Source organism: Hippopotamus amphibius, chromosome 1, assembly GCF_030028045.1.
Source record: "Hippopotamus amphibius kiboko isolate mHipAmp2 chromosome 1, mHipAmp2.hap2, whole genome shotgun sequence".
NCBI lineage: Eukaryota > Metazoa > Chordata > Mammalia > Artiodactyla > Hippopotamidae > Hippopotamus > Hippopotamus amphibius.
The window spans coordinates 19,927,243-19,946,254 of record NC_080186.1 but is presented as its reverse complement, the minus strand read 5'-3'; the positions used below and the strand labels follow the sequence as shown (position 1 = coordinate 19,946,254).

At 48.3% G+C, this 19,012-nt stretch overlaps 1 protein-coding gene across 2 annotated transcripts in view; it reads right to left on the bottom strand.

The window, feature by feature from the left end:
• Positions 1–19,012, bottom strand: part of MAN1C1 (mannosidase alpha class 1C member 1) — a 130,281-nt gene that overhangs the window by 69,693 nt on the left and 41,576 nt on the right. For both annotated transcript variants that reach the window (XM_057744642.1, XM_057744660.1), the window contains exon 2: positions 9,152–9,248. In XM_057744642.1, the coding sequence (XP_057600625.1) occupies positions 9,152–9,248 (97 nt within the window). The remainder of the gene's footprint in view (positions 1–9,151; positions 9,249–19,012) is intronic.

The following is a 19,012-nucleotide window of genomic DNA, read 5'->3' as shown; positions in this document are numbered from 1 at the left end:
CCTGGTCAGGGAGGTAGATCCCACATGCCGCAACTAAGAGCCTGCACGCTGCAATTAAAAGATCCCACATGATGCAACTAAAGATCCCGCATGCCACAACTAAAAAGATCCCACAGGCGGCAATGAAGATCTCGCGTGCTACAACTAAGACCCGGTGCAGCCAAATAAATAAATAAATATTAAAAAAAAAAAAAAAAAGGAATGAAGTACTGATACCTGCTACAATGTGGACGAACCTTGAAACATAATGCCCAGTGAAAGAGGCCAGTCAGAAAAGGCCAGTATTGTATGATTCCTTTTATATGAAGTGTTCAGAACAGACAAATCTCTAAAGGGATGCGAAGTAGATCAGTGGTGCCCTAGGGCTGGTGGGGGAGGGAGGATTGGGGAGAAATGGGGAGTGACAGCTAATGGGTACAGAGTTTCCTTTTGGGACAGTGAAAACGTTTTAAAACTGATTGTGGTGAGAGTTGCAAATATAATCGTCACTAAATTTTAAACAAATTAACAAAAAGTGTTTATAGCAGCTTTATTCATAATTACCACATCGTGGGAACAAAAATGTCCAGAAACAGTAGAATGGGTAAACTTGAAAAAGAATGAACACTTCATGATATAATTATGAGTGAGTGAAAAAAAAGTAAACCATAAAAGTACATGCAGTATGATATGAAATTGTAAAGCAGACACTTCGAATCTACAGTGATAGAAGTCAGAACAGCAGTGGCCCTGGGGGACTGCTGACCAGGAAGGGCCTGAGGGAACCTTCTGGGGGGTAACAGAAATGCTATCTTGATCTGTGGGCTGGTTACAGGGGTGAATCCACATGTAAAATTCACTGAGCTGTGCACTTCAGATTTCTGCATTTTACTGTATGTAAGTTATAAGTTACATCTCAATTTTTAAAGAGTAATTAAAAAGAAAAAAAAAAGATAGAGGCTCAGGTTAAAGGGCCAGAGTTCAAGTCCTGGCTGTTAGGCCTTCCTGAGTCCCTGTCCCTCTTGTGCCTCTCTCCCCATCCTTAGACACTGGACCAGATGGTTTCAAAGAATCCAACTGGCACAGACAGTCTGAGATTCTGTGAATTCACATACCTATTTGTCACTGAGTTTGCTGGGAAATTTGGCAAGTGCTTGCCATCAATGTGGTGTGAAGAAAAGAGGGCTGTCTGCTGTGGGCTCTGCCTTGTTTCCAGGGAAGGAAAGGTCTTTGGAAATTGGGCAGGAACACGTCACCCTCAGAAGGGAATGTCAGTTTCAATATGAATCATCTTATGCATCCCCAGCAACTTGCTCTGGGAATAGATACCCTGACTCACTCCTCCCCAACAGGAGCAAGACTTGCTACTAAAATTTCAGATTTCAAGAGAACCAGCATCGCCCAAATAGCCTCTCAGAGGCAGAGAAAAAAAAAAAAAAGAGAGAGAGAGAGGAAAGAAAGAAATCAGCCTGGTAACCAACAGAGAATCACAGAGAGGACAGCAAGGGCCCAGGGTGCAAACCTCTTTGTACTAAAGTTGAGACGGGGCCCAGAGGAGGTCGCAGGCTCTTATGGCTGCTGGCACCAGGGTTAGGATGGGGACCCAAGGCTCCGAGCCTTGAGTTTTCTTTTTACAACAACCTGCTGCTATATTTTCTAGAGAAATAAATTATGCTCTGTGCTGGTAGGAAGCCTTTTAAACAAAAAGAAAAAGAAAACAGCTAAGATGCATCTTAATTAGAAACTGCTTGGGAAAAAAAAATCTTTGTGGAAGGAGGGTGCAGATCAGGGCGCTCCGAATGGTCAGCCAGCCTGAGAGCGTGAAAGTCCGGCAGGCTAATTTAGAGGTGAGCGCTTGCTTTGCTAATCACCCAGTGTGACCTGAGGGACATTCTGGTCTTCAGAAGGTGGCCGAGGAACTGTGGGTGTGTCATTCAAGGCCACAGGGAGGCCACCCTGGGGCTGCAGCATCTGACCAGCAACTGCCAGTCCTGTCTGTCTTTCACACGTGTGGGGTTAATATTTTCATCCTATTTCCCTCCTTGTGCTAAAGGCCATTTGCCAGTGACTGGTGCTTCTAATCCATTTCCTCTGTGCCTTGACAGCCTCTGGCCTCCGGATGGAGCAGCCCAGGCTCCCAAGACATGTGACTGCCAGGAAGGGCTGCTCACTGCCCTTAAGCCTGACCCATTCCACTGGAGGAACTGCAACATCGCCACCTCCGTGGAGGCTGATGACAGCTCTTTCTCAAAACAAACTCAGAGCCTGGGTCAGGAATGTGCACCATGGCCTGCCGACAGCAGGAGCGACATGGCCTGACATCGATTTTCCAAGAACTATGGATACTTGGTGTTTTGTTTTTGCTTTTCAGAAAAAAAAAAAAAAACCCTTCAAAAAACAAAACTTTTAAGAGCGGATATGGTATTTTCAGCCAGATAAGTCCAAGTACCCTGTTACCTGATAAGAGAGGAAACAGGAAAGGGACTGAGAAAGGTGTATCTGCACTTGGGGAAGAAAAATCCTAATTTTCATGAGGACTTACTAGTGCCAGGCTCTGTACTGGGACTACCTAGCCCTGCGTTCCCCCTTTTACAGATGAGTAAACTGAGGTTCAGAGAACTTTGTCACTTGTCCAATTTAAATCAGCTGGTAAACGCCAGGGAGGTGAACCCAGGCACATCTCCAAAGTCGAAACTACTGCCACCAGAAACAAATTCAGAGATCCGTGGAAACGATATGGAGATCCGTGGAAAACTGGGAAGCAAGTGGTTTTCACAAACTGACGATCTGCAAAGCGTGCAGTTCCCCGGCAGCCACGCTGCAGAGTAACTCTCCCGCCCACAAAAAGACCCGGCAAGGCTGGTGTGTGTGTGTGTGTGTGTGTGTGTGTGTGTGTGTGTGTGTGTGTGTGTGTGTGTGTGTGTGTGTGTGTGTGTGTGTGTGTAGGAGACTGTGAATGTTCTGCAGAAGGCACTAAGTCACACACCAAATCACAATTGTAAAAATGACACCTTGGGGCCTGGATTTATTCCCTCTTCAACATCACATTTGCTCCGTTTACAAGGCAAAGATGATTTTTCTCTCTGCCAAGGCCGAACATCTCCAGCCTGTGATCTGAAAATCGTGCTGTGTTCATTTTGCCTCTTAACTCACCCAAGGCCATAAATCATCCCTCGAAATGGGGATTTGGTTGGGCAGTTCTGTCAGGGATTCACCAGGCAGAGGCAGAATCCAACTTGGGGCTCTCAGGATCAGCCCGGGCTGGCTCGGAACGGGGGGACGTTGTTTTGGCCATACGGGCACCTCTATCCTCTGCAGAGAAGCTGTCCGAGATCAGAGCCGCTGACGAAGCTCGGCTGCTGCCCTTTCAGGGTCAGTTTGCTGATTTCTAATGCACTTTGTGACAGAGGAGGTCAAGGCAGCTGCAGAGGATGAGAGGAACCGAGCACAGCAGGACCAGGATGAAGGGCTTATGGGAAAACAGGGCGGGCAGAGACTGCAGGGGGCAATTCATTCATTTGACAATATTTATCGAGAGCCAACTGTGTGCCAGGCACTGTGTTTTACCTTGGGATATAATTATTCTCACTATTATTTCATAACAGATATAACAGGAACAGCAGCAGCTTACAGTTAATGAGTGCATATGGGCAAGTATATTTAAGCACATGGGCAGACTTTACAAATATCAACTTTATCTGTTCCTTACCACTGTTGGGTGAGGTAGGCATTCTCCTCATGGTACAGATGGGGAAACTGAGGTGCAGAGAGTTTAAGAAACTCACCTAAGTTCACATGACTAGTAAGTGGCAGGGCTGGGATTCAAACTCGGGCTGGTCTGGTTCTCAAACCCATGCCCTTCTCAGTTCATCGTGCTGACAGCCAATGGCATGTTTTGCAAGTAGGTGTTTTTAGGTTATCGGGCAGAGATAAAATATTTGCTTATGGTGGCAGAAAAGAGGGAAATCTGAATCTTTTCCCCAGGCCCTGAATAATCAGCTGATGTCTAATAAATCATGATGCCTTCAGATGGGTGGCTGCAGATCTTGACCTGAAATACCTGTGTTTCTGGGCTTCCGTGAGTGCAGTGAAGTAGAAGATGCAATAGCACCAACCCTGAGGCCATTCCTCTGCCCCCCGCTCCCTTCTCTACAACCACCCATGTGGTCACCGGAGGACAGGGCAGCATGGTGGTTTGCGGACTGGGCTTTGGAGTCTGACAGACCTGTGATTCAGTCTCTGCTTGATAACTGTGTGTGACTAAGCAAGTCCTAAAACTTGCCAAGTCTCAGTTTCCTCATCTCTGAAATGGGGATGAGTGGGTAATTTATACCTTCGCAGGTCTGTGAAGAGGACACGAGAGAATGCAGCTACGGTGCCTGGTGTGATGCATATGCAGGAGGCAGGGCTTCTGGCCCCCACATCATACACCTCCTGAAAGACAACTTGCTCTTGCTAGAGTTCGGAGAATGTCTAGTTGCTGGTGGTCATCTGGCCAGGACCACAGGCCTGTGCTTTGACAATCTGGCCTTGGACAGTTTTTGGCTAATCTCAAAGTGGGAGGTGCAAAGAGCCATGGGCTGGAACTAGGCCACCCGAATTCAAATTCCAGATCTACAATTAACATGCTGTGTCAGCCCCAGGGAAGTCCCTTCCCCTCTCTGAGCTTGGTTTCCCCAACTCTAAGGTGAGGGAGTCGGACTTGCTGTCAAGTGGCCTCTCTGGGGGGGGCCTCTCAAGACTCTGTACCCAGTACTGATTTCCCCCACTGCCAAGGGAGAATGGAGTTCTTACGATTGCTCTGACTTCTTGGCAGCTGCTTCAAGGCCGGCAGCTGCACTGAGTGTGAGGTCTCACTACTCTCCTGGAAACCCTTCTGTTGCCAGGAGGCAGATTTACTCCACAGCCTTGAATCCTAACCTTCCCCTGACTCTGCCCTGTTAAAAATTCCATTGAAAGCTGCTTAAATGAAAAGGTGAGAGGTACACTGCCTACCACTGGGCTGCCTGCCCATGATCTCTGCCACGGGCGCTTGAGGGCTGAGAGGAACAGGGCAGGAGGGATCAGGGCTGGGAAAGCCCTGGAGTCCTCACATGGGTCCCTGGGTCCAGGAAACTCGGTCACAGCCCAGTCAAAATGGGAGAAACACACACTGTCCTAAGGGCCTTATGTCATCCTCATAGCAGCTGAACTTGAAGAATGTGCCAGACATGAATATAAGAACTTCTCACGTATTAACTCATTTAGTTCTCAAAACAATCTGTGAGTAGGCATTATTGTCCCCACTTTACGGCTGGAAACTGAGGCCCAGAGAGGTTAAGAAACTTGCCTAAGGTCACACAGCTGGGACATGGCAGAGCAGCATGCAAATACAAGCCGTCTGGCCTCAGAGTCCATGCACTTCAGCTGGCTTCTTTAGCATTCCCCCAGGTCCTAGCAGCAGCCCCTTTTACAGGTAAGGAAGCGGGCCTCTGAGTACTGAGCCACCACGCGTTACAGCATCACCAGCTGCTGCTTTATGGCTGCTTCCTCCATCCTCCCCTCCTCGAATGTGTTCTCCAAGTGGCAGACTCACCTCTGTGACTTCATAGTCGTGAGAGCATTGCCATTGAGTGCCAGTCCTATGCCCGTGAGGTACAGATCGTGTCCTCTCTGCTGGCAGCCACTAGGGTCTTGGGGGCATTCTCTGGCAGGACCTGCTGAGCCAGCCGGGAGTGCAGTAAATAGGAAGCCACTTTTACACGGAACTGCTCAGGACACAAAAACTGGCCTGAGAGGTGCCTCACCCAGAGGTCTCACTCTCAAAGTGAGAACAGATTCAGGGAGGGGCACATGGGTGGTGAGGAGGGGAACTTCAAGTTGATGAACTGCCACTCGGGGAGACCAGGCTCTGCATCTGATATCTTCGCTGAAGCGCCTGTAAATCCTGCAAAGCCAGAGACCAGCATGAACGCCCCATAAGCAGCTCCCTTGGCTCTGCAGGCCCAGCGAGGAGGCTGCAAGAGCCCATGGCAGACTGTTATGCACCAGGATGCAGGAGGCAGCTCAGGGACACCGAACATCCACTCAGCCAGGCGAGGCAGGGTGGGGACGGCTGCTATCTGACCATGTCCTGCAGGGCCCAGCCTACAGTGAGGTGACTGATGACGGCAGCTATCAGAGCCCAGGAACGATGCCACCCAGAAGCCCATATGAGTCCAGCAAAAGCAGCAGTGGCGTGACAAGCAGCTTAATTCAGGCCAGTTCATCTCCTATCTTCTAGAATAGTCTGGCTTCCAAGCCCCTCATGGGTCCAACCCAAACTAGAATCTCCTCCAGGCTCCCAGAATGCCCCTAAACCCTCTTCCTCTGGGCAGGGGTTCCCATAAGCCTCTGTATCATCAGACCCATTTGTGGCAACAGTAAGCATAACCACCACCTATTAAGACGGTTCTATGTTTCAGGCAGGCCCTGGGCTGGGGCATGATGTTTTCATTAGTTCCACTTTACAGAAAACTCAGGCTCAGAGAACAATGTCTTGCCCAAGGTCACTCAACCAGGAAGTAGTGAAGTCAATGTGAACTTGTTGGGCTCCAGGGACCCAGAACCACAAGCCAGTGAAGGACTGGTCACGTCATTGATTACGATCCCTTCTACTTGTCCCTCGTTCTGAGAGCACCTAGACAGACCCCGGAGAGGCCCGGAGGAAGGGCTGCCAGTGTACGTCTCAGCAGAGCTGGTGTCATTTATCCCTGCATCCCCCACAGTCAGCACTGGGCATGGCACTAAACCAGCAGCTGCTGAGTGAAAGCGTAAGAAAATCAATACTAGCTTCTCCCTGCCTGGTGCCTGGGGCCCTACATGTCCTCTTTTCCCAGGAGCCAGCCACCCACTGCAGCTCAGTGGTTGGCTGCAGAAGGAAGGCCCCGCCCACTGCCAGGACTGCTGCAGACACAGGATGATCGGGCACCCAGGGCCTTGCCAAGGCCGCACTTGGGGGACAGGGGACCTCAGAACCCTCCACGGGCTCACCTGGGCAACTGCCAGCCACATTTGTTACAGTGGAAATCCTAAATCATGCATATATGCTTGGCCCTTTGCGCGTTCCTGCCCGCTCTCACAGCTACCTGAGTGTGAAAGGTGAACGAACAGGGGCCCAGAGAGGTCAAGTGACTTGGACTTGGCCACACGGATAGTTCAGGGCAGAGTGAGGACTTGTGCCCAGGTCTTCGGGCTCCAGGTCCAGGTTTCTCTGCATCATTCCAGGCTGCCCACTCCTCAGGATCAGCGATCGGAAAGGGGTCAAAGGGTGGAGATTTAAATCACAGGCCCTGAGGAATTTTGTAAAGTGGGGCTTGGTTTAGCCCAGTTCCTCCCAGCAGTGCTCCCCATGTGCTCCCTCTCTCCCCGTAGGTGGTTGCAGCAGTAGCTAAGCCCATGCTGTGCAGTTTCAGAGATCAACAGCCTCCCCACAACCGCCACCAATTCCCTGAATGTTTGCACACTGTGTAGAGAGGAGAGGATTATGTCCCTCACTTACACTAGGAGCCAAAGCTCCAATAACTTTGATGAGAGCCACACCGCCATCTTTCCCCAGGGCTGATGTGGGCGTGGGGGAAGGTCTGTGATCTGGGCAGGTAAAGCAGTGAGCCTCCGAAACTGGAATCCACACATTTCATATTTGAGGTTAAAGAAATCTCTGTCTTCCACCCCTTGACTCAGGGGTCCTCTCTCAGAACCTATCCTAAGACAACATTTTATGCACAAAGATGACAACTGCTGTGTTATATTTAATAGCGAAAAATTGGAAACGACCTCTGTCCAACATTAGAGGGATGGTTAAATGAATTATGGCATATCTATGCAATAATTGCAACCATTAAAAATATTCTTTATGGGAAAATTTACATGAGTTAGGGAAACACAAAACATTAAGTTTAAAAAAAAAAAAAACATAGTATTATACATGGGGGGGAAGCATACCAAAGAAAAGACTGAAAAGAAATGAGGCAAGATGCCCATAGAGGCTGCATCTACGTGGTAGAACGAGCTGTTTTTTGCCTGCTTTACACTTTTTGATACTTCCTCTTTCCCCCTTCACGCCTATGATAATCAGGGGGAAAAAAGCAGCAGCAGCAGCTACCCCAAATCACACTCCCCTACCCAAGGGGAGTGAACTGTCTGAACAGCCAGAAGGGTTGGGATGCTGCCTGGTTACACGGAGGAAAGTAGGTCCTGTGTCCCTTTTCCCATAACACAAATACTCTGACAGGGCCATATGCATGGTGGCGGGGTCGGGGGTGGAATCCCTTGTAAACCTGCTTTTGAAATTTTTCTGGGGATTTTCATCTGACTTAGCTCTTTGGTTCTTGATGTTAGGAGCCTGTGTCTCTAAGGGGTGGGGAATACAGGTGATGAATTTCTATCTCCAGCTCCCCAGACAGCTCCTGCCTCTCAGGGAAGAAGGAAGCCAAGTGCCTCCGGCATCTTTTCACATGAAAGGCCTGCAGAGAGGGGAGCTGGTGATCTGTCTGGGAATTACATTTGAAATCTAAAGCCCTGTCCACAACAAGACACTCTGCAGTCTCTCCAGCTGAGAGGGGGCTTCCGAGGCTCTGGGTGAGGAGGATCTCACGGCTGCAAAGGGCAGAGACGTCGGCAAGGGAGGCTACAGGTCAAACTCAAGCTGCCAACACGCGGCAGCAGCCATGCTGCTCCCTGACGTGACTGTTTATCCACCACGCCAGCCGGCGAGAGACACACTCCCAAGACCCTCAAGTCAGAGTGTGTGCTCAGCTTATCGGAAATGTGTTTGCTTTCTCTAGGAAAATACCCAAGATTATTTTACAGCCACTTGGAGAAGTGGATTTAAACCCAGTCCTCTGTGTCCTTCAGATCTGCACACCTTCTCCGTGGAAACACGTGTCCACCATTCACCGCCCCCACTCACATCTCCAAGTTTGTTTGCTCTGAAAATTAACAACAGGTGCGTATAAAGACGTGTGTAAGATGAGGTAGAAGCGTGTGGGTTTCCCCCAAACTCAGAAGGCTCGAAGCCTAGACAACCCCACAGGAACTCAGACTTGGGAACCTCCAGGTCTGGAGAAACAGGGGCACAGCTCAGGAAGCAAAAAGCCAAAAACAAAATTCCGCTCGGCCCCCAAGGGCCGGGCGTCTCCCGACGGCAGCTCACCAAACATGTTGCCCTCGTAGCCGTCTCTGGTGAGGGGCCGCAGCTCGTTTTTCCCCATCGCATAGCGCTTGTAGCTCTGCCAGGCGAACTGCATCATCTGTAAGGAAGGCGGAAACAGAGCCTGAGCGTGGAGGTTCCCAACAGCGCGGGCGGGCCGCCCGGCCTTGCCCTTTACAACAGGATTTGAAACCACATTATAAAAACAATCCTCCACGTTGAGAAAGACGGCCTCCTCTCACCATCACTTAATTCACAGTCATGCCTGCAAGGCCGTCCTCCTCAAACAACCCCACACGTCCTGCGTCTACCCATAGATTCCTCAGCGAAGGCACAAAAGGCACTAAATACATTCTAGCCGTCCGTCAGTGCCAAAGCAAAAAGCCACCTCTTCCATGAAGCCTTCTTGGACCTAAAGTGACCCTCTGAAGGCAAGGAAACGAAACTCGCTGAGGGATTCCTGTTAGACTCTAACAGAACCATCCACTGAGCTAAGGACTGTTAACTCCATTGTGCAGATAAAGAGACAGGTTGAGACACGAGGTAGCTTGTCCAGGGTTTCCAGTGAGGACGCTGGTAATTGAACCCACGCCCTCCGGCTTCAAAGCCTTAGGTCTGTCCCGTAAAGCCACTGCTTGAGTCTCTCTGAACTCCTCTAACACCCATTCTGGCTGTTCCAGGCCTCCTCGCACCCCAGCTGGCCACTGTTAGTTTCTGTCTCACTGGTTCTGAATCACAAACTCTTGGAAGCCGGAAACTACACTTTCTTTGCCTTGGTTTCCCCAAAGCACCCTGCCCCGGGCTCGGCAATGGGTATTTGTCAGCTCTGCCACCCGGTGCATGCGTGAGTTCTTAGGACATTAAGGCAAAAATGTCAGCCCCTTGGGAGCATCACAAGCACACAAGTGTGTCCCCTAACTGCACTTAGCACTGGAGGCTGGAGGAACGCAAGGTGACACTCTGTCCCCAGCCCTGCTCCCCTGCCCCTCCCCAGGGTCTCCCTTTTGCCTTTGATGGCATGCTGCAGAAGGAGGACAGCAGAGCAGGGCTCCGGGGTGACCATGGGGCTGAGGAGGGAGCCAGCCCAGGCAGTGGAGGCACAGCTGAAGGACAGGGAGGTGGGAGGTGGCCTGGGGTAGTGGAAGGAACTCAGGCTTCAGGGCCAGGGAGCCTGGGTTCTAATCCTACCTCTGCCACTAGCTCTTTGATTTTGGTAAGTGACTAAATGTCTCCAAGCCTCAGCTGCCTCATCTTTGAGATGGGAATAACAAGGCCTGCTTTGCCACAATCCTGAAAGGTTTAAGTGAAAGCAAGCAGCTGGAAATGCCCACTTTTTGATTTGACACAGCAAGTGATCAACAAACAATGAGTCCTCTTCCCTGCTCAGCCTTTAAAATACCCATCTGGTTCTCCAAGCCTCGTCCATCCACTCCTCCTTTCATCCACCTTATTAGTTCTCGGACATTGGCATGCATCAGAATCACCTGGAGAGCTTGTTAAAACAGGCTGTTGGGCCTCATCCTTGAGTTTCTGATCCAGCAGGCCTGGGTGGGGCCTGAGATTTTGTCTTTCTAACACGTTCCCACATGGTCCATTGGCCACATCTGAGAACCAGTGGTCTACTCTATGTGTTTATTTCTTTTTCTCAGCTCACTTTCAGACACTGTCTGGCACCCTTCTGCTTTTCTCCTTCCATCTCCTGGCTCACCTTCCTACCTCCGCTCCATCTTTCTGGACATCGCCACCCGCATTCTCCACGCTCTGCCACTCCTGATACCACGGCCTAGCAGCCACCTCTTCCAGGCACAGCTGGCCAGGAACAACTGCTGTGCTTGCCCCTGGGGCCCAAATGCACAGACCAGAAGGGCAGACCTGACGGGTCTATGAAATGGCGGAATAATCTAGTACCATCTCTCCACTTCATAGATGATGAAACTGAGGCTCAGGGATGGAAGGTGGTCAGGGTGGCACAGCCAGCAGGGCTGGAATACAGTTCTTTCAACTCCCAAGCAAGCAGACCCCACCCCCACGCTTGGCCTGATATGTGGCTTCCCATGAGACACACATGCAAATGTCATGGTAATGCATGCCAAGCACTTGGCACAGGCCTTGAGTCCTGGTTCCATTTCTCTGTTATTTTCTACTTATCTTGAATTGGCAATAAGGGAAACTAATTGCCGGGTAGGAGCGCTTAAGGGAGACTGGCCTCCTCCCTCAGTCTCTCTTACTCTGGAGGGTCCCCCTCGATGAAGTCAGAGTGAGGGGAGGGGGGGAGGGGGCAGGGCAGGGGAGCAGCAGGAGGCTGTGAAAACAGAAACGGCAGCAGCAAAGCACGAGCAGAGGTCTGGAGGGGGAGGACTGCGCCCTACCCCCAAACCCCTCCTGCTAGAGAGAGAGAGAGAAGTGGGTGTGCAGGAGTAATTAAGAGAACCATAGGTATCTACATGTTCTCAAAGGAGCTGTCACTGCAGGGACGTGGGGATGTTTGGAACATGGCCCGTTCTCACAGTCATCCACATCAACGGAGGGAAAGGAAGGCACAAATAATCCCTGTGTCACTTGGGACAGGATTCAGGAGGCAGTCAGAGCTGCTCTCTCACACACACATGTGCACAAGGGCACAAAGACCCTTGAATGCTAAACCTTGTGTCTCCCACCTCGGGTCACAAGCCCGGGCGCCGGATGAACAGGGATGACGGAGAAAGGCCCCAGCCAGGCAGTCCTTACTTCTCCTCCTAACGCACCCCTAACCTACCAGGGGCCCTGTCCTGTGCTCGGCCGCAGTTTGGGCTGCGGCCATGGTGGGAGTGCTCCCCGGCCTCCTCCCTCCGCCTCCCTGCCTACGTCTTATCTTCCTTCAGATCTCAGCAGGAAGGGCACTTTTGCAGGGAGGCCTCCTCCCCAGCCAGGCCCCAGTTCCCACCCCCAGCATCCCTGATGTCAGCTCCCGCAGCAGCCTGCAGGTAAGCTTTTATATTTGCAACTGTTTGGTCCGTGCCCCCACCCCCATTCACTGCTGCGTGCCTGGCAACCGACCCCGGGACTGGCACATAATATGTGCTCATTAAATATCTGTCCAGTGAAAATAAGAACAAACATGAAAACTGGCTCTGGAGTGTAACACATGGCCGGGAGACTTGATGCGGACCACACAGGTCACAGGTAAAATAAGTAATGGGTCAGGGGGTGGGGGGGCTTCTGAGTAACAGAGGTGCTCAGAAGAAGGCAAGCATGTAGCTCACGGGCACCCAAATATCCTGATGGACAAGTAGGATTGTGAGGGGCACAAGAAGAGGATGACCTACAGAAAGGCTAATCTCACTCTGTATCTGGTGATATGTGCCTTGGGCACCCCTGGACTTGGCTTTAGAGAACGGACAGTCCCTGGCTTCATGTTTAGGCCTTCAGGTCTAAGGCCTCAAAGGTTACCCAGGCCACCTCCTGCCCCACGCAGGTTCCTTAATAAAAGATTAAGTAATCTCTCTTTGAACACTCCCAGTGACGGGGTGCTCCCCACCTTCCCAGGCAGCTCATTCAATTGCAGAGTTTTACCAAGTTCTTTCTTAATCACTTCAAATCTGCTTTTCCCTATGGGCCTTGGGGAAGACAGCATGTATGCTCCCGCCACAGACCTTCATCCAGGGGGATGAAGTCACCTTAGGCTGCCTGTTGGCCGACTGAACAGCTTGGCTCCTTCAACAGATCCCCCAATGGCACAGCTCAAAACCCCCTGAAACTGCAGACACACATCACAACGTTTTTCCAGGGTGCCCAGACTTTGTCACCCATTTGTTATGGTTGGCTTTTGGTAACAAGCAGAAACCGAAGTGCAAATTCTCCCTGGTTACATCTGGACCAGACCCTGTGGGTGTGGACTTGCCATAACTGCATCTCGTTGGACTCTGCATACCATTCCATGCTGTCAAGATCTTTCCGGAACCAGATCTTATCATGCAGTGTGCGTGTGTCTGCATGTTTTGGATATTCTGCCTGCTTTGATGGGACTGTCATCTGTGTCTTCTCCAAGTTTTGGACAGAAACATTAAAGGGCTGGGCTGAGGACAGAGTCGGGGAAAGAGCAGCAGGGGCCCCTCACCTGGCTCCAGCACTGCTCTTCGAGTGTCATCTGTCAACAAGCGAGGAATCTGCCAGGCAATCAGTCCAAGCCGTGTGTCTCCATTTTTGTACATGAAGACATTGTGAAGGACAGGACTGAAATACAAAAGCACTCTGCTCCAGTACAGCTGGTACAGAGAAAATAGAAGGCTTCTTCTTTTTTTTTTTTAAAGAAAAATCACGGGTTAGACTGGTATAATTTGTTCTTAGAGAACTTATTTTGCTTCCTGTGGATCCTCATTTTTGGTTCGAAATGCTTGCAAATCACTAACTTAAAAATCTATCAGTTGTACTAGGATGGCTGTAATCAAGAAGATGGACAATAACAAGTGTGGGCCAGGCTGTGGAGAAACGGAGACCCTCATCAATTGCCGGTGGAAATGAAAATGGTGCAGTTGCTTTGGAAAACAGTTTGGCATAAGAAGTTGAATATGGAGTTACCATGTGACCCAGTAATTCTCTCCTAGGTGTAGACGTGTGCAGAACAGAGTTAACACGGCATGCCTGAGACTTCTACCCCTAGATAGGCCCGGCTTGCAAATTTGGCCCTTGGCTGGCGTCTGGGAACTTGGATTTAGTGAGTGTTCTCACCATTCTCTGACAGGTAAGGATGGTTTCCTGCACCGAGACTGTACAAACAATGTGGCGTACGCTGAACACCTGCCTTCTTTCTGGGAGCCTGGGATTTTGGTACACGTTCGGTGGAGGGCACTTACATGACGACCCCCAGTAAACACCTTGGGCACTGAGTCGCTAATGAGCTTCCCTGGTGGACAGCGTCTCACATGTGTTGTCACAGCTCAGTGCTGAAGGAATGACGCATGTCCTGGGTGACTCCACCCAGAGAGGACTCTTGCAAGCTGGGCCTGGTTTCCCCAGGGCTTCTCTGCATGCACATTTCCCCTTTGCTGATTTGGCTTTGTGTCCTTTCACTGTAGAAAATCACCCAGGAGTAGGACTATGTGCCAGGTCCTGTGAGCCCTCCTGGTGAATCAATGAACCTAGCGGTGGTATTGGGGACCCTGACACATACTCTAGAAAATTAAAAACATACGTCCATTCAGAAAGTTGTATGCAAATGTGCATAGCAGCACTATTTGTAATAGCCCCAAAGTGGAAGCAACCCAAATGTCCACTGACTGATGAATCAACAAAATGTATAAACAGCTACAGTGGAATATTATTCGGCCATAAAAAGGAATGCAGTGCTGATACATGCTCCATACAGATGAACCTCGAAAACACCGTGCTTCGTGGTAGAAGCCAGACACAAAAGGCCACACAACATGATTTCATTTACACGAAATGCCCAGAATAGGCACGTCTGTAGAGACAGAAAGCAGATCAGCAGTCACCAGGGGCGAGGGGAAAAAGACATGGAGAATGACCGCTCATGAGTATGGGGCCTTCCGGGATGATGAAAAGGTTCCAAAATTGATTGTGATAACGACTGTTCAACTCTGGGAATATACTAAAATCCACTGGATTTTACACTTTAAAATGGTGAATTTTACCATATGTGAATTACAACTCAATAAAGCTGTTATTAATTTATATTTTTAAAAACTGTTAATGGGAACAAAGAGATGTCGCATGCCACTTGATGTGACACACTGAGAAGGATGGATGTCATTTCAATGGTAATTCTGCCCTAAGTGCAAATTTGAACTGAATCACGAGGAAAGAGCAGACAAACCCAAACTGAGGGACAACCTACAACATGAACGGCCTTTACGCTTCAAAAACGTCAAGGTTGTGAAAGAAAAGGAAACACTGAGGAACTGTTCCAGACTGAAGGAGACTAAAGAGACATGAACTAAATGCAATACATGATTTTGGATGTGATCCTGCAGCAGAAATAACAACTACTACTACTACTATTATTATTATTACTACTATAAAGGACAATTGTCAAGATAATTGACAGAATGTGAATGGGGTATAGGGATCAGGTAGTACTGTATCCATGTTAATTTTCTGGTTTTACTGTGGTTACATAGAAAAGTAGAACTAACTTTTTGGAAACATGCAATGAAGTATTTAGGGGGAAGAGGCATTATGCTTGCAACTTACTCCCAAGTAGTTCAGAAACCTGTTTGGGGGGGAATGAATTGGGAGATTGGGATACCAAATAGGACGCTCTAAATATATGCAGTTTATTGTATGTTAACTGTATCTCAATAAAAGTTCTTAAAAAAATAAATAAATAAATTAAGGAAAACAATTAAAATTTGAGTAAGGCAAACTTTTAAAAATGGCAATAAACCAAAACTGGACCCTTCACTGACAAAAAAAAAAAAAAGAAAAAAAAGAAACCTGTGTGTGTGTATGTGTAGAGAGAGAGAGAGCACACAAAGCAAACAGGGTAAAACACTATCATTTGTGGAATTGTGAATCTTTGCAGTAATTTTTGCAAATTTGCTAAAAGTCTGAAATTCTTTTTTAAAAAATATTAGGGAAATTTGCAGGATGTTGATGTCATTTTCACCCAAATTTATACATTTATTCTGTTTTCCTCCACTTTTATAAATTATGACAGACTGTCTCCTTGTGGCTCCTCTTACCCCTCGGTTTCTCAAAAGCCCTTCTGGGCTTTCACCTCCTCACCCAGCCCAGTCCTGCCCACGCTGGTCAGAAGACGGAGCAAATGAGGAACTAGCAATTCTGGTTTCTCCTTTTATAATTACATTACCATGTTCAAATGAGGTGCCCATCCTTACTCTGTTCTTTCTGCTCCAAAAATAAACTAAAGGCACCTTTTGTGGTTCTAAGCATTTTCCAAAAGTTCCAGCCCAGTCTGGGCTCAGCCCCCCATTCCCTTTTCTCCCACCTCTGGGTTACTCCTTTCACTTGAGCTCAGTTCTGTGCCCTATACTTGCCTCTTCTGCCTACATCCTTTCTGATAGTTTAAAAAATAAGGTTGATTTGTCTGTCTGTCTGTCTATCTATCTACCTACCTACCTATCCATCTATCTACCTATTTACCTAACAATCTTTTCATGCATCCAAAGTATACAAGCTCACTGCAGAAAAGCAGAGAGAAAGAAAATAATCATCTATCATTTAAATATTATAACCACTGTTGCCACTTTGGTGTCTTTTTTTCCACTCATTTTCATTTCTCTTTGCTTCTTCCAGTGATGATGACATAAACATCTTCCATTTTATTACGAAGGCTTTGTAAACATCATTTTAGATAGCTGTATAATAGCCTCACAAGTAGGTTCAGCATCATATACTTAACCTTCAGCATCATTTACTTAACCTTCCTCCCATATAATTGGACATGTCAGTGATTTCTATTTTGGGGCTATTGTAAATAATGCCATAACGGACAACTTTGTGCACGCTCGCTTTTCTATTGTTCAGGTAAGTTCCTTAGGCCAGAGCCTCTAAGAAATGCTAGGGAAAAAATTAAAAGTTATTAATAAGTGTGTTCCCTTTTAAAGATTAAACCTGGATGGCTAGTTTTGCCCACTGCTGTGCAAAACTTGGTGAATAGGAAAGTATATAACAATTTCATGACGACACATAAAGCAGTTCACTTGGGAAGATAAAACTAACATCATGAATGATCACTGCTCACGTTTGTGCAGCGCTTTGCACACTTTGTCTCATTTGATCGGGCAGTTCAGTAGGCCCAATTCAAAATAATCATGTAAGGGCTACAGTATGAGATGTAAAGCATGAAACAGGATTAAAAAATTGTTTCTAAATGTTTAGTGATATAAACTAAATATCGCTATATAGAGAGAGACACAGATGCTCATTATATAATATTAATGGAAAGCAGAATACCAAGTTTATGGTATGAAGATCACTGGACTATGTATGAGGGTTTAAAAAAAAAAATACTGGAAGGAAATGCATAAAAATGCTGACTGTAAAATAGTTAGCCAGTGGGAAGTTGTTGTATAACAAAGGGAGTTCAACTGGAGGATGGAAGATGCCTTAGAGGACTGGGATGGGGAGGGTGCGGGGGACTCGAGGGAGGGTGGGGGGGGGAGTCAAGGGAGGGAGGGAATATGGGGATTATGTGTATAAAAATAGATGATTGAACTTGGTGTACCCCCCCCCCAAAAAAAATGCTGACAGTGGTTATGTCGGACAGTGAGAGGTTTGGTGGTTATTTTTTTCTTCTTATTGACCTATATTTTCTGGATTTTCTATAATGAATATCTAGAAATATCTGAAACGTGAAAATGAAAGACTGTTAAAAGGACAAACACAAGAAGAAGTGATACGGTGCTGCTCCTAAGGTTAAAGGGAGTGTGTAGCTGGCTGGCCTTGGGGTAGACGCCAGGGAGTGGGTTTTGATAGAGGAGAAGGTCCTTCCAGCCAGGAGGCAGAGAGGGAGCCAACCAGCAAGAGACGTGAAGCCGCTGATGCGGGCAGGGGCAGCCTGAGCTACAGCAAGAGAAATCTGGGACGGACTCAAGAACGTGGCTGTAAGAATCAAGAGACATGAGCACTAAACAGCTCTGTCCTCACTGGGCTCTAGAAATACACACCAGGCAGTCATCGTGTGTGTGTGTGTGTGTGTGCGCCTGTGAGGGCATGCATGCGTGTCCATGCTAGGGACTGGAGGAGCTCTGGATGGTCTCTGGAAGCCCCTCCCTTCCAGCAGTCTATGATTTATAGATTCAAAGAACACACCTAACAATAGACCACAAAGCCTTCCCTTTGCCGAGCTCTGCAGAGGCAGGAAACAAAGCTCCAGTGATAGAGAGACAGGCAGAGCAATCTGAGCCGAATTCTAAGACACCTCTTCAATTCTTTCTCAAACAAAAGCTGTTCTTGTCCACCTGAACAAATTGCAATGACATGAAATCTTAAAATAAAAAATATTTACTAGTTTGAGGCAGACATTATTAATCTGTTTAAGATGCTCTTTCTCCCTGTCTCAGAGCTCTAGAATCCTCTCCTGCAGGAAAGTGACTAGAATCCACTGCGTGGCCCAGGCACAGACACCCACCCCAGCCTGAGGAGTCCCAGAACGACGGAACCAAGAGAGAAAGGATGCGTTTGAGGAGAGGAGGAAATGGAAACACCAGCAGACCGCCTTGAGAGTGGAAAACTGAATAGAAAGTTTGCATTGGAAAGTTCTTTGGTGGCAACTAGGGAGAAAGGAGCGATCACCGAAACAGTGAGACATTCTCCCCTGTTCAAAATAAAACACGCACACAGACAGGACCAGGTCTGGCGATGACCCAGAAGCACAGGTGCTACATCTCAAAGCTGCCAAGAAGGGAAATGGATTTTCCCAGTCATTAAAGACAAGTGCTCACACGGTGACTCGCAGCCTTATTGGCGTTTCCCAGCGGTGACACCTGGTCCATCCTGCAGGGGCTGAGCGGAAAAAGGCTTGGTCTCTAATGATCCCAGGATCTAATGACCACACAGATTAAGAGATTAGAATGCTGGGTTGAGATTTTTCTCCTTCATTTTCAGCACAGCCCAGGGAAACAACTGACAGCTTGATACCTAAAACCATCCACGTTAGATTTCTCAATCCACCCCCATCTATGGGTGCCCCACAATATCATCGGATTGACAACTGCTGATGGGACATCTGTGCATGCACCTGACCCCTGGTTCAGAAGTGGATGCAGGATGGGGTGTGGCTGTGCTCAGGGGCGGAGGGGTGGGTGGGGAGCAGATGAGGAGGCGCTGCCTCCAACCCTCTCACTTCTGGTTTGCTTGAGCTACTGAAGGACAAATGTAGGAAATGAAAATGTGATATGACTT